The sequence below is a fragment of the Bison bison genome, unplaced genomic scaffold, assembly GCF_000754665.1.
Source record: "Bison bison bison isolate TAMUID 2011002044 unplaced genomic scaffold, Bison_UMD1.0 scf7180017864468, whole genome shotgun sequence".
Classification (NCBI taxonomy): Eukaryota; Metazoa; Chordata; class Mammalia; order Artiodactyla; family Bovidae; genus Bison; species Bison bison.
The window spans coordinates 992,607-1,007,454 of record NW_011495029.1 but is presented as its reverse complement, the minus strand read 5'-3'; the positions used below and the strand labels follow the sequence as shown (position 1 = coordinate 1,007,454).

The window sequence follows — 14,848 nt, the reverse complement described above, 5'->3', positions numbered from 1 at the left end:
TGTTCCTTCACCTCCATGCCCTTCCTGGTTCTCAGAACCACGCAGAGAAGGAGGTGGGACAGGGATTAGCATTATGTCCATTTGACAGAACTCAGAGTGACTGAACAACTGATAGGAAGTCACACAGCAGTGAGAGGTGGTGCCAGGACAATCGTACAGAGTGTGAACTCCCTGCACACCAGGCTGCCTCTCACATCCGGGGCTCGTTCCCACATCCCTTCTGCTTAGCTCAAGGTGAGGTTTAAATGACATACTTACGGCTCAGGTTCACTGCTGGTCCTTGGAGCCTAAGTCAAGCACACTGTAGGTGCCCATCAACTATGATGAATGAGTGAATGGTATAGGTGATACTGCTGTGCAAGGTCTAGCACTGCAGTCAAAGCTCATGGAGAACCGCAAGAGAGGAAGCACAGTGGGGGTGTGATGGAGAAGGAGGTGTGGACGAGGGCAGCCAGCGGGACAGGTTACATCTGAGCCTCAAGTGTGACCAACTGAAGGGTGAGAAGTCAAAGAGTTTCTTCCCAGCTCCACCTTCTCCCTTTCCCCAACACCTACCTAAAGAAGAATGGTCACTACCTGTATTGAGCACCTGCTATGTGCAAGGCTTCCCAGGTGGCTCAGTGGTAGAGAATCTGCCTGCAATGCAGAAGACCTGGGTTCGATCCCTGGGCCAGGAAGATTCTCTGGAGAAGGAAATGGTAACCTACTCTAGTATTTTTGCCTAGAGAATTCCTTGGACAGAGGAGCCTGGTGGGCCACAGTCCCTGGGATCGCAAAGAGTTGGACACGACTGAAGCGACTGAGCAGGCATGCATGTGCAAGGCACTATGCTGAGTGTTCAAACATGCACCCTCCTTAAGCTTTGTGACAACCTAGCAAGGATCACTACTGCCTCCATTCTATAGAGGAAAAAACTGAGGCCCAAGAAAGATCAGGTGAACCTAGATTTGCCTGGCCCAGGTCTGTAAAATGGGGACAATAATAGAAACTATTTCATGGAACCATTTAATGAAATGGTGAGTGTACGACACTTGGTTCACTTCTGGGCATGTATCAAAATGCCTGCTAAGTGCAATCTGTTTCATTCGTGCTGTTTGATGATCACTAGCTTGAGCTGGCAGTGGCACCCCACTCCAGTACTCTTGCCTGGAAAATCCCATGGACAGAGGAGCCTGGTAGGCTACAGTCCATGGGGTCGCTAAGAATCGGACACGACTGAGCTACTTCACTTTCACTTTTCACTTTGATGCATTGCAGAAGGAAATGGCAACCAACTCCAGTGTTCTTGCCTGGAGAATCCCAGGGACGGGGGAGCTTGGTGGGCTGCTGTCTATGGGGTCGCACAGGGTCGGACACAACTGAAGCGACTTAGCAGCAGCAGCAGCAGCAGCAGCTTGAGCTGACTTCCTCTACTTGGCTGCCTCCTAGCCCCACTGGAACACATTCCCTTCTCTCCATCCGAAATGCAGCCTTGAGCCCGCTCCCCTTATTGCTTCCCCTTATTGCTGGTCTCCTGGTTTCCTTGGCATTGCTCTCAGTAGCCAGAGGAATCTGTGACCCAAGCCCAATCGTGTCCCGTCCTTACCTAACCTTCCATGGCTCTCATGGCTGCAGGACCAAAAGGCTTCTCTCTTGGGCATGAGGGGGACCCTGCCTCCCTCCTCCAGCTTGCCCTCCTGCCTCCAAGTCCTCTGCCCATCCTAGCCTGCAGCCCTTTGCTCACTCTGTACCTCCCACCCTCCACTGGACTTCCCTGAGATCCCTCACTTCCGAGATATCCCCCCACCCCCCACAGTGTCTATATATTTCCCTGCTGTTCTCGTACGCTCGGGCAGCTGACCAAATCTTTCTCTAGCATTTACCTGGTCTGGTGAGCTCAGTGAGCGTGAAGGGAATGAATGAATGAACAAATGAATGTATGTGTGGATGAGGAGGCTGGAGATGGAAGCAGTGGGGAAACAGGAAGCTGGGACAGAGGGCCTCTGGGCTCTCCCCACCCCACCCCTGCCTGGGTGAGGACCTGATGGGGCTGCCCCCCAACCGGGTCCCTCCTCCCAGCTAACAGGGGTCAGGGGGCCTGTCCCTCTCCCTACTCCAGGCTGCTACCGCTACAGCTACGTGGGCCAGGGCCAGGCCCTCCGGCTGAAGGGGCCCGACACCCTGGCCTCCAGCTGCCTGTGGCACCTTCAGGGCCCCCAGGATCTCATGCTCAAACTCCGGCTCGAGTGGAAGCTGGCTGACTGCCGGGACCGGCTGGCCATGTATGACGTGGCGGGGCCTCTCGAGAGGAGGCTCATCACCTCGTGAGTCCCTGGGAAGGTGGTGGGGGGAAGGTTGGGAAGGGGGTGATGGTGTGCGGTCAAAGCCACACCCAGTGTTCTGAGACAAGGGGCTGGGTGCCCCTGGGCCCTATATTTGGCATCTGGGAGACAGGCCAGAGGGAGATGGCGAGAGAAGAGTGGAAGTGCCTGTGTACTTTGGGCAACCCCCTTCCCCTCCCCCAGCCTGTTTTCCCATCTGTAACAAAGCAGTTGTACTAGGCGATCTCTAAGCTCAGCTCTGGGAGGTGACATGATCTTGTAAGAATGCTCTGAAGGCTGGCAGTCCCTGACTTCCAACCCTACGCTACTGCTTCCTAGCTGTGTGCCCTAAGGCAGGTTACTTTGCCTTTCTGAACCTCAGTTTGCTCACCTGTAAAATGGGTGCACAGCCATTCCTACCTTGCAGGGTTATTGAGAGGATTTCAATCAGATCTGGGCCAAGATCTTTACACACAGTAATGCTGTCCACTATTACCATACATTTGATGTATCCATTAAAGCTCCAGCAACTGCTGGCCATTATTACTTATTATTATGTACAGTCTAGCTGGGGCTAGGCCACAAAGGGCATGGAATACAAGGGATAATCTGATCTTTAATACTTGGTAAGTGGGGAACTAATGGAAAGTTCTTGAGCAGAAGAGAAGAACTTTAGGATAAGATGTGGAATGCAGAAGACAGGCAAGTAGTGGGCCATGGGGAGACCACGAAGGGGCTGGAAATGGCATTGGCCTCCAGGAGCCTGATCACCTTCCCACAGGATGAGGGTGGGGCAGGGGACTACAGGAGGTTGGGGGAGACCCTGGGGCACCGGGCTGCTGCCTCTCTGTCCTGCGTGGGCACCAGCTTCCAAGCCCAGTGAGGGTGCAACCTGCATGTTTAGGTCCAGAGCAGTCCTGCAGGGTGAGCTGAGTGAGGTTCTCCCTGGCCCCCTCCCGCAGGGCCTCTCTGATTCTCCAGGCTCTGAGGCTGCCTTCTCATCTGCGGCCCCAACTCACTGCCATGTGCTGACCGCAGTCTGGGGTGTGTGTAGGCTGGGTTCCTGGAGGGCTCTGGGAAGCAGAGAAGCCAGACACCAGCTGATTTCCAGGCCTGATGAGGGTGGGGACACTTCAGGGCTTTCCCTGGGGCTTCTCCAATTGTGCCCTTCAGCCTGCTACTGGAGAGGGGATCTGACTGCGGTCTCAGGCCCTCAGAGAAGGTGTAAAACGGTGGATCAGACAGGACCAGGGGACCCTCAGACTTGCCCTCCATACCAGGAGAGGTGTACTTTAGTGGCGGTGGGAACACGGAGCGAGGGGCGTAGGGTGGTAGGGGGAACTGGTGGGGTCTCCAGCAACCTTCACCTCGTTTTAGTTGCAACAAGGGCTCAGCTGCTTAAGTAAATAAAAGAAAAGAATTCCCCAATATTACAAGTGAGGATTAAAGGCAACCTCTTATATCTTATCTCCCACCTCCCGAAGGAGACGAGTAGTGGAGGCGGGGAGTAGTATAGGAGGGTGGGGGGGACCCCCCAGCAGTGAGAACAAGCAAGAGGACCAGGGAGATGTGAGCACCTCCTGGGCAAGCTGAGGCCAGGGGAAAGGACCCTTCCAGGACCCTGGGGAACCAAGACTCTTCTGGGGAAATTTCTGGGATTGCTCACTCTTCCCTCGCCAGCTGCAGGGTTCCCAGGGCTGGTGTGGATGGTGCTTCTGAGGCTGTGCTTGAGGTTTCTCGCATTTGCCTGGGTGCCTGCAGTCCCCCCATTGCCGTCCATTCACACTGGTCAAGTTCAAAGCTGGCACAGGGAAGGAAGGCAGTACCTCCCTGCTGGATGCTGGCACACCCCATCCAGGGGAGGCAGGGTTACTAGCTTCCTAGGAATTGGTCTCCTGATGAGCACGGCTCCAGAGAATTCTGAGTCAAGAGGAAGTTTGGCAGAGGTTGGCCAAGAGTGAGGGACGGGGAAGCCTGGAGCATCCTGCCCTGAAATGGGTTGAACGGGGGCACAGACATTGCGGGACTGCCAGCCGCTATCACAGGCAGTGCCCAGCATGGGTCTGTCTGTGCTGTGGACCCAGAGAGGGGCCTTGGCAGCTTCATGAGCCTCAGTTTCCCCACCTGGTAACCAAGCAGTTAACCTTGACAATCCCTGAAGAACTTTATCATGGTTGACATTCCTCTGAGTCTAGAATTCTAAGATATGGTTATTTCTCCTGTGCTTCCCCCAAGCCAAGCTCTGGGTAGAGTTCTGGGGTACCCAGGGGATCATCAGGCTGTACACCTGTCTTCTCTCTGTTCCAGCCAGGAGAGCCAGGAGTTAGGTATGGTCAGCCAGAGGGTATGGCCCCCATAGGTGCCAGTCTGGTCTCCTTACAGGGCATAGGATGGGCACTCAGGGGTCACAGGGATTCTGAGGGGGCTGCAGGGGTGCTGTGGGACAGGAGTCAGCAGTCACAGTAGAACTGTAAGCTCCAGAAGTCTGGGAAACCCCTTGTCTTCTCTCCTCTGAGGAGCTGGACTGACCCTTATAGGGCCTCTGGTCAGCCCCCTGGCCAGAGAGGGTTAGACACCTGCCTAAGGACACACAGCAGCCTGGCCATAGACTCAGATGTACAGGCTCCCAGTCCCTCCTCATCTGTTCCTCTGGGCAGCCCACAGCCCTCCCGGATGTCCTTCCCAGGCCCCGCCCCTCCTCGTCACCCTTCTCTGTCCCACCAGGGTCTATGGCTGCAGTCGCCAGGAGCCCGTGGTGGAGGTCCTAGCCTCAGGTGCCATCATGGCGGTGGTCTGGAAGAAGGGCCTTCACAGCTACTACGACCCCTTCGTGCTCTCTGTGCAGCCTGTGACCATCCAGGGTGAGGGGTCAGGAGTCCTTCGGGGAGGAGAGGGGCTCAGCGGCAGAGGCCACGGGTGCTCCTTGGGCTTGCCTTCCCCTTCTCTGGTTGGAGATGGGATGGAGGAGGGAAAGTTCTGGAAGCATCTCTGGTCTCCAAACTCACACCCACGCCTCTGAGCTCCTTTATCTCTCTCTGTTCTGGCTCCATCACCCCCTCCCCTGCCCCCTGTGCTACCTCCCTCCTCCTCACCTCATCCTCTCTCCTGCCCTCTTGCAGAAAACTTGTGTCTGTCCTGCCTCCTCTCTTTTCTCTTCCTCCTTGGCTGTCTCCTCTCCCGGTTACCTCCCCTGCCCGTCCTTCCTCTGTGCGCACCCTGGCAGAGTGTGGACAGTGGGGTCCCCCAGACAACCCTCTCACACTAAAGGTCAGCGCATTTGTCCCTAGAGACGGCAGGGAAGGGGTGTTCAGAGGCGGGCGATTCATGGGAAAGGGTGCCTGGGCTGCCCCTCTGAGCCTTCCCTACTCTCTCCTGCTTCCGAAACCCCCTCCACCACCTGCTTTCTCAGGAAGAGCGGGCCCCACCCTTTATCACCATCAATTATCATCCATCAGCTGCCTCTGGGCAGACAAAGCAAAACCTGAAGTTTCCTGGGCTCCGTGGAGGGAGGGTTAAACGCCAAGGACATACAACCTGCCCCCTTTCCCTTCCTCTGCCGTCAGTCTCAATCTCCTCAGCCACTTCCCCCTCCCTCCCCTGGTTCCACCTGTTTGCTCTCCTGTTGGTCACCCAGATCCACAGATGACCCTCTGGGAGTCTCTGGGGTTGAAGAAGTGCCAGAGTTGGCCCGTTCTCATGGGCGTCTCTGATATAGCTCTATGGGGAGGGGAAGGAGGGCTTTCCCTGGCTGCATGGGAGGTGTCGGGGCAGCTGGGGACACAGCTGCTCCCCATCCCTCACCCTTTCACTGTGTGACCTCATCCAAGTTGCTGCTCTTCTCTGAACCTCATCATCTTTGAAAAGGAGAATGGTTCTTTCTCCCCAGTCCCTGTAACCATGAGGCTGGCACAGCAGTGAACACGTCCAGTAAATGGTCAAGGGCTGCACAGCTGATGTCAGTAGCGAACATTTACTGAGCATTTAATACATGCCATGTCTGTGTAATCTGCTCAACTACCCTATGCAGTATGTACTTTTATTGTCCCCATTTCACAGAGGGGGAAACTGAGGCCCAAGTTCATGCATTCACACTCAGTCTTCAGGTTGTACTGTTTAGTGGCAGTCAGGATGGTGGGTTTCAGCTGCCCCCCACCTGCTGGCAGGTGCAGTTGGACGGGGCTGAGGAACCCTCTGTAACTTCTGTTCTCTGGGCCCAGCCTGTGAGGTGAACCTGACCCTGGAGGGCCGGCTGGAGCCACAGGGCGTCCTCAGCACACCGTACTTCCCCAGCTACTACTCACCCAGCACCCACTGCTCCTGGCACTTGACGGTGAGCCCACCTACCCTCTGCCCACGGCACCCTATAGACCTCCAGGGACCCCAGCTGGGAGGGAAGCACTGTTCTGCCTCTGACCCAGGCTGCCCCCTGGCTACTAGTCCTCTGGGGTGGGTGGGATGGGTCCCTTGGCCATGGCGACACGTGATGGTTGAGTGACTGACAGACCTCAGCCCCAGCCAGCACTCTATGTTGGCAGGCCCCCTTCCTGCTTTGTGATCCTGGGAGATGGGGCCATCAGCCCGGCCACAGCCCACAGGCCCCCTGGTGACCAGCTCCTCTGTCCTAGGTGCCCTCTCTGGACTACGGCTTGGCCCTCTGGTTTGACGCCTATGCACTGCGGAGGCAGAAATACGACATGCCATGCACCCAGGGCCAGTGGACCATCCAAAACAGAAGGTACCCACCCCCTGGACCCCCTCCCTTTCTCTGCAGGTAACCTCCCTTGGGAGCTCAAGTGTGCAATCTCAGAGGGGCATCACGGGAAGAGAGCAGCGGTGGGGTTGGTCAGGCCTGTTGCCTTACCCTTGACCCCTGTCCACCTCCAGCCCCAGCCTCGCCTCCTGCCACTCAGAGGTCCCAGACACACATTCGTCATCAGTCACCTTGGATGCTGATCTTAGTTAGAGTGAAATGGTTTCATTGCTGTAGGTACTGTCACCCCGTTGCCTGGCACCCCGAATCCTTAAATGAGATGATGCAGAGTCATAGGACTCAGCGGTGCTGGGACACCTTTCCTAAACCCACCCCAGTGCCATCCCTTATCCTGCTCCCCATTGTTGGTCAAAATAAAGCAGCTTCTGGGCCTCAACACTGCTTAGCCTGAGTCCACGCGACTTCTGCTAACCTGACCACTCTCCGAAGCCACCTGAGTCACCCGCATCCCCTGTGGGATGCCGGTCCTGCTCTCTGTCCTACCCTTGGCCCCCTGGTGACAGAGTTCCTGAGGAAGAATTGAGTCCTTTGGAGAGGTGTGCAGGACGCAGCAGAGCCAGGCCATCCTCTGGTCAGCGTGAATACAGTTTGATCAGTAGGATGAGAGGGGCTGGCCCCCTGAGGGCCACAGGTGGTCCTGGCAGTCGCAAAAGAGTGGGGTGGGTGAGAAGGTGGGAAATGGAGACATTGCAGATGAGTTTCCCCTGGTCTGGAGAGAGACAGAGAACTCAGCATTCAGGGAGGGGATGTGTACAACGGGAGGGGCTCTGTGCGGGAGCGTCCCATAGTGGGAGAGGATGGCTCAGGCACAGGTCGTAACCGGGAGGGAGGTAAGGCGGGAGGGGAGTAGGAGGCATGAAGGGCAGCAGAATAACATCCTGCCATGGCACCGTTGTTGCAGGGGTGGGGCAGAGGCTTGGGGAGAGAGAAGGGATCTCAAAGTAGCCTCGCAGAACTCGGGAACCCCCTCCCCACCTGGGGTCCAAGAATGCCCAAGAGAAGATTCTGCATCTCGTCTCAGCTTGGCCTTCTGCTCTTCCTTCCAACCCTGAGATCCTAGGGGTCTATGAGAGGCTGGGATTCTAATGTGCAAGGTTCCTGATTTCTTGGTTTCATGGATTTTCAGTATCAAAGATTCCAATAGATTAAAATTGGAAAGTTCTGGGACTCTGGAATTCTTGGATTCTGGGGTTAGTGATAATGTTCACCCACGCTTGGGTTTTGCTTATTGGTTGATCCTATTGAAAAACATCAGCCAGACAAAGGGGGACAGGGATTTGACTACGCTCGTTGACTCGTCACCATCCTTTCCAGGGATTTGGGAAGCTATCAGGGACTGTGATTAAAAGGGAAAAGAAGACATGCCAAGGATGTGAGTTTGGGCCTGTGCTATTTGGGGGTGATGTCAAGTGGTGTGACTCTGGCCCTGTGCTTTTTGGAGAGCAGAAGGCATCTTGTCCCACAGGTCCCAGCATGTGGGTGGCCTTTCTGGGCATGACTGCCTTGATCTTTCATGGAGCTCCCTCAGGGCCCCTCCCCATTGGCTTGGGGCCACACAGATTGAGGATGACTGGGCTGACCCCCCACTCAGCATCAGGAGCCCACAGAGTGACCTTGAGAGTGGTCCTTGATTTATGGTTCTCTGAATGAGATTAATATCTTTTCCTGTTGCCTTCTTAACCCTAGAGGTGAATCTGATATCTCGAAGAGGAGCTAGGAAGACAGAAGGGCCCTGGGTCTGATGCTCCTTCACGTACCTCCCACCCCCAAGGCTATTCCATGGACTGGGAGGTGGTCCCTGGCATCAGGTGCCCCATCCCACCTGCTTGGTGTTCAGCACAGGGCATCAGTTCACTGGCCTGACAGCCTGTGATGTCAGCAGTATCATCATTCCATTTCCCTGAGAAGGAAATCAAGGCTCAGTGGGATTAAGTGGTACCCAAATGGGTCCAGAGTCGGGGCCCCTCTCCCAGGCACACCATGGGAACAGCGGGACACACGGTGGTCCACACCATGCTCCCCCGGAGGGCCTCCTTCCTGCCTCCCTGACGCAGTCAGGAAGGTTGGGCAGAGGTGGGGGCCCCAGGTGGTAGGATTTCATGAGTTGCCCTTGGGTTTCAAGGGTGGATCACAGATGGGGAGAGTTTTCATCAAAAGGAATGATGTTGCAATGGTGAAATTTCAGGCACTGTGACAGAATCTACCAAAATTGGAGGAGTCTGAGAAGGAAATGGCAATCCACTCCAGTACTATTGCCTGGAAAATCCCATGAACAGAGGAGCCTGGTAGGCTACAGTCCATGGGGTCGCAAAGAGTCGGACAAGACTGAGCGACTTCACTTTCACCCTCCCTAGTGTCTCAAAGCACCGTTAAGCTACAGAAAAGTGGGCTGGGCTGGGCTGGCCGTTGAACCCTATCTTTACCCATTGTACAGGTAGAAAACTGAGGCCAAGGGAGGACTAAGGACTTGTCCTTTTATTATTATATTTATTGATTTATTATTTTTTGGCTGTGCTGGGTCTTCCTTGTGACGGCACACTGACTTCTCTTGTTGTGGCACGTGGGATCTTAGTTCCTTGATCAGGGATCAAACCCACATCCCCTCCATTAGAAGGTAGGTTCTTAACCACTGGACCACCAGGGAAGTCCCTGGCCTCTTGTCCTTGTCTCTTTGTCTTGAAGTGGTGGCAAGGGACCCGGATGTAGCTGGGTGGCGGGTGGGGTGGGGAGGTGAAGCCCCACAGGGCCTGGCACTCCCACCCCGATCTCTCTTCTGAAGCCTCTTCCACCTTGGCCATTGACAAGGAATGACAGAGGGGAGGCTGGGGTGATAAAGATGTGCTCGGGGAAGCCTGTCCACCTGGTTTTGCATGTAACTCTGGGTACATCCCATTCTTATCTATAAAAAAAGGGGGTTAGGCCAGCCCAAGGCCCTAACTTTTTATTATTTACCTATCAGAAAGATGTCTCCCAATAAGTTGTGTTTATTAGTTCCTAATGAAATGTCATTCCAAGTTGGGCTGGAGAGGTAGAAAGAGTGTAGCTGTTGAAACAAGAAAGTAGGGTTCAAGTCCTGGCTCCTCTCCTTCTATTTGGCAAGGACTCACCTTTCTCAGCCTCAAGTAGCCCATCTAAAAAATGGGCATGAAGCAGACCTCCCATCCAGGGAAGAGTAACTGAAATGATGGGTAGAGGATGCTGGCTCCTGCAGGCTGGGATAAAGCCCAGTTCAAGAAGGCACCAACCATGCATTCAGAACTGGCTCCTGACTCTGCACCAGGCAGGCCCTGAGCTCGGGTGCCGTTTCCTTCATCCTCAGCAACCTGGCGAGGGAGCTGGCCCCACGCTGCCTTTATAGACCTATGAGGGGCTGAGACACAGAGAGGCAAAGGCGTTCCCACAAAATCACCCAGCTCATAACTAGAGAAAACAGAGTCGAGCGGGAAGATCCAGAGCATGCATGAGGGCGTGTGGGCCTGTGAGCATGTGTCTGTGAGAGTATGTGCACTCACACTTGTGCAGTCTTTCCTCAGAGCCTTGGGGCAGCCGTGTCAGCTGTTCCCTCCCATGGCCACGGCGCCCTGCTAAGGGGACTGACCACTGCTGTGCCTCTCACCACATCTGAGAGCCACCCGGGAAGTCCCATCTGTCTTTGCAGACCTTTGTTAGGGTCAGGGTCCCTAGGAGAGACTCGTGGCCCCCTGCCCCGAGGCTCCTGCCCGCGTCTGAGTGCAAAAGGGGAGGCAGAAGTGTACCTCCAGATTACAAGCACTGGGCAAACCGTTTCCTCTAGTTCTGATCTTTTTTGATAACCATCAGCCCATGTAGTTGCTGGGAAATTCTTTGAATAAGCATTTGTTGGAAAATCTGCTTGTGTGGGTGGCAGACATGAGAGGTCTGGGGAAGGGTGTAGATTTCCAGGCACAGGATTTGTAGGGAGGGGGATGCACAGAATGGCCATTGATGAAGAGCGACAGAGGGTAGGTTGGGGGAGAGGGGGTCTCACCCCTCAGTGCCAGCATGGTGATGAGGAGAGGCTGGCTGGGCTTCCTCCACTGGCGAGGCATCCTTGGGCAAGTCACCTTCCTCCTCTGAGCCCTTTCTGCCTTCCCCCGCCCCACCCTGTTTCCTCCCCAGTTTCTCCCTGGCCTAGGCCTCTTGCCCTTTGAGTGGCCTGGACGCGGGGGAGGGAGCTGACCTCGTGAGATCCGGCCAGCAGCGGCTGGGTTTCACAGAACCCACTCTGACGGGGCGTCAATACAGCACAGGCTTCCCCCTTTCTGGGAACCTGCCTCCTGCCAGCTTCCTCCCCTGTGATGTCACTTTTCTTGTGATCTGCCCAACCATTTCCACTTCGCTGATGGCTCCTTAAGCCTGCTGGAGCCCCTCAGGCTGGGCCTAGCTATAGGGTAGCCCTTCTGGTCTCCAGAGCCCCTGGGTGGCCACAGAGGCTCCCCAGGCACTGCTGGGGGCTGGCAGTGTGGAAGGAGGAGCTACTGTCCTCAGTGAGCTCACAGCCCGACGACGTCAGCAACTATTTTTCAAAGAAATCCCTTCTCATTCACTCCATAAAACATCCGACGGGGAGCTACCACCCCGTCTTACTACAGACATAAAAACAGAAGCTTGCTGAGGTTGAGTGAGATGCCCAAGGTCACACAGCTGGTTCACGTGGCGAAGCCCAGCCTCAGCCTCAGCTCTGCAGCTTCAGGTCCAGCGCTCTGGCCACGTGAGACACGGCTGACCTTCCTTTTTCAGTGCTCACCTTCTCTGACTCTCTTTCCCATTTAGCCTGTCTTGAGGGAAGGGAATATCTGTGTGTATATATTCATCTATCCATAGATGTATATATTCTCTATCCATTCATCCACCTTCAATCCTTCATCTATCCATCAGTCCTTCCTTCCTTCCATCCATCCATCTATCCATCAATACGCCAACCCACCCTTCCTTCTTTCTATCTACCCACCCTTCTATCCATCCACCTTTCTTGAACTCCCTGAGTTCAGTTAGAGATGCTGATATGCAAGGTTGACCGGATCCCTGTTTACTGTCTATGTGAGGCAAGAAGCAAAATTCCTCACATTCAGAGAAGGGAGAAACCAAGGCAGGCATGAGTGCAAAAAATGGTGCCTTCAGACCGCGAGTACTTTGTAGCTGAGATGGGAGGTGGGCTCCACAGTCTTCAGACTTTTGGCGTGCCTTGGAGAGGGTATATGGGGGTGGGGGCAGCATTTGATAGATGAAGAGGGATTGGAGAGTCAGGGGATTTAAACCCTCTCCCAGAAGGCACTGCAGTAAGAACCAGAAACGAAAATGTGCAAAGAGGCCAAGCCAGTGTGTAGTTCCATAAGCTGGGGTGCCGTGGGGCAGAGGGAGCAAGGGAAGGAGGAGCCTCTTAGCTGGACTATACATGCCCTGGCTAATTCGAGCAGCCTCTGATTACTTCCAGCCAATGTTTCTAGGGTGTGTTTTTCAGAAGCAAGAATCTAGGCCGTTATGTGAAATTAGCTGGCACATGCATTTTTAAAAAGGTTTTTAACACTGCATAGGCTAAATAGATCCTCTTTCGATTGAGTAATTTAGCCTGCGTCGCCAGATTTCAGCCTCTGCCGTGAATTCTTTTGTTCGTGTCTGCTAACGAAGAGCCTTGCCTCCAAAATGTCCTTAGAGCCTCTGGCCACGGCGACCACGCAGCCCTCAAATTCTTATAAACATAACGTTTCCCTCCCCTCTAACCCAGCTCTGGTTCCATCCCTGTCCACGGTGAGCATGTGGGGACAATGCCCCAGGCCCCTGAACTTTAAGTATGTTCAGGATGCCCCTAATTTCTCATTTCCCCTTGCTCAGTATCTCTCAACCCCAAGATTCCCTATACAATCCCCAGGACAAGTCTCTGGGGATAGTAATCCTTGATAACTTTTACTAAAATACTTTTAAAACAGATAGACGATCGCCGGATCCCACCACCATCCCTGCCTTGTTTCCTTAGCTTTGAAAGGATAAGAACCAGGTTTGCTCGGGACGCCCCCTGGTGGCACCTCATCCCTCTCTGGTCCCCCTGGGCTGTACTGCCCTGGTTCTCAAAAATTTCCATTTCAGAATCCTCTACACTCTTTTAAAAATTATTGAGCAACCCAGAGAGTTATATGCCTCATATAAAAACTATATTTGTAAACTATATGTGCAGTAGTAGAAATGAAAACTTAAAACATTTAAACATATTTATCAATTCATTTAAAAGAAGAAACCCATTTCATTTTAACATAAAGAAAATGAATTATATTTTCCAAAACCAAAACCATTTGGTGAAGAAAAATATCCTCATTTTATGTTTTTGCAACTTTATTTAGTAATTGGATTAACAGACCAGGACTGAATCCGCACACCTGCTTCTTCGTTCAGTGGGTTACAGTATCACATATCCCGTAGTCTCTGGAAAATTTTACTGTATTCTTACATGGGGGCTTCCCTGGTGTCTCAGACAGTAAGGAATCTGCCTGCAATGCAGGAGACCCAGGTTTGATCTCTGGGTCAGGAAGAGCCCTTGGAGAAGGGAATGGCTACCCACTCCAGTATTCTTGCCTGGAGAATCCCATGAGTGGAGGAGCCTGGCAGGCTTCAGTCCATGGGGTTGCAGAGAGTCGGACACAACTGAGTGAGTGAACACACATGCACGTCCTTAAATAGTCTCTGGAAAATTCTACTTTATCCTTGTGGAGAATGAGAGTGAAAAAAGCAAATGATACCTGAGAATTATTATAAAAATAGTTTTCTCTTTGAACCTCCAAGGGTCCCCAGACCACATTTTGAGAACTGTTCATTGGCATAGGGGCAAGAATATGGTTCCCACAGCCAGACAGTATGGCCAGGTCTGAGGGGGGCCATAGGGGACATGAGGTCTCAGCCTCTGGAGCTCATGTGGCGTGAGGGTCAGGGTGCCCACCTCCCCATAGAGCAGGCCAGGTGGGGCCTTCTGGGTCCTGAGGAGGCTGGATTCTTGCCTACCTTCTCATTTCCCTTGCTGAGTCTCTTCTGGAAAACAGGATGAGAACAATTCCTGCTTATAGGGTGGAGCTGCTGTGACCTCAAAATCCCCATGCAATGAGGCCTCCAACTATTACTGAACCAGTAAGTGCTTGCCATGTTCTAGGAGTTATCAGGGAGCCTCTGACCCCTGGGAATTAGGGGACCTGCAACGTGGGCTGCTGCATCTGCTGTGAGATGTTCCCATCATGCTCTGGGGCACTCTCACTTGCTTTCCTGACTTCCTCCTACCTTCTCTGCTAGGGGCATTTTCACTTCTCCCCGTAGACTTTTCCATCTGTATTCTGGGTGTTTCTCTCATCTGTAAAGACATTCCCTATAGGGGCAGGCATTCCTAATATCTGATGGGGCTGACCCATCTGTTCCGTGAGGGTGCCCCGCCTGGGAAGGCAGGGTGCCACGGGTAGCTCTCTGCGGCGGGTCCTGCCACTCTGGGGGTGTGGCTGCACCTTCCATGAAAGCATGTCCACTTGCTCTGTGAGGCGAGCTGGGACCAATGCTGTGTGGGAAAAGCCCCCTTTTCCCCCTGCCCTGGAGTTGGGAGGATTCCTACCTGCTCCCCAGGTCGTGGGATTCCACCTTTCCGTGGAGGTCTCCCACCTGCTCTGTGGGAACAAAATCATCATCCGTGGGGGTTGGAGGCGGCCAGCAGGGATATGAGTGTGCTTCCATGGTTGGGGGATGGTCCCACCTGGGTGTGGCCATGCTTGAGAAGGTGCTGCCCATCACC

General features: G+C 54.0%; 1 protein-coding gene across 1 annotated transcript in view; it reads left to right on the top strand.

Annotated features, from left to right (window-relative positions):
• The window catches only part of TMPRSS6 (transmembrane protease, serine 6), a 48,840-nt gene that overhangs the window by 24,485 nt on the left and 9,507 nt on the right, over positions 1 to 14,848 (top strand). Inside the window, exons 7-10 of the mRNA XM_010860554.1 lie at positions 2,099 to 2,303; positions 5,025 to 5,161; positions 6,518 to 6,630; positions 6,926 to 7,035. Of these exons, the coding sequence (XP_010858856.1) occupies positions 2,099 to 2,303; positions 5,025 to 5,161; positions 6,518 to 6,630; positions 6,926 to 7,035 (565 nt within the window). The remainder of the gene's footprint in view (positions 1 to 2,098; positions 2,304 to 5,024; positions 5,162 to 6,517; positions 6,631 to 6,925; positions 7,036 to 14,848) is intronic.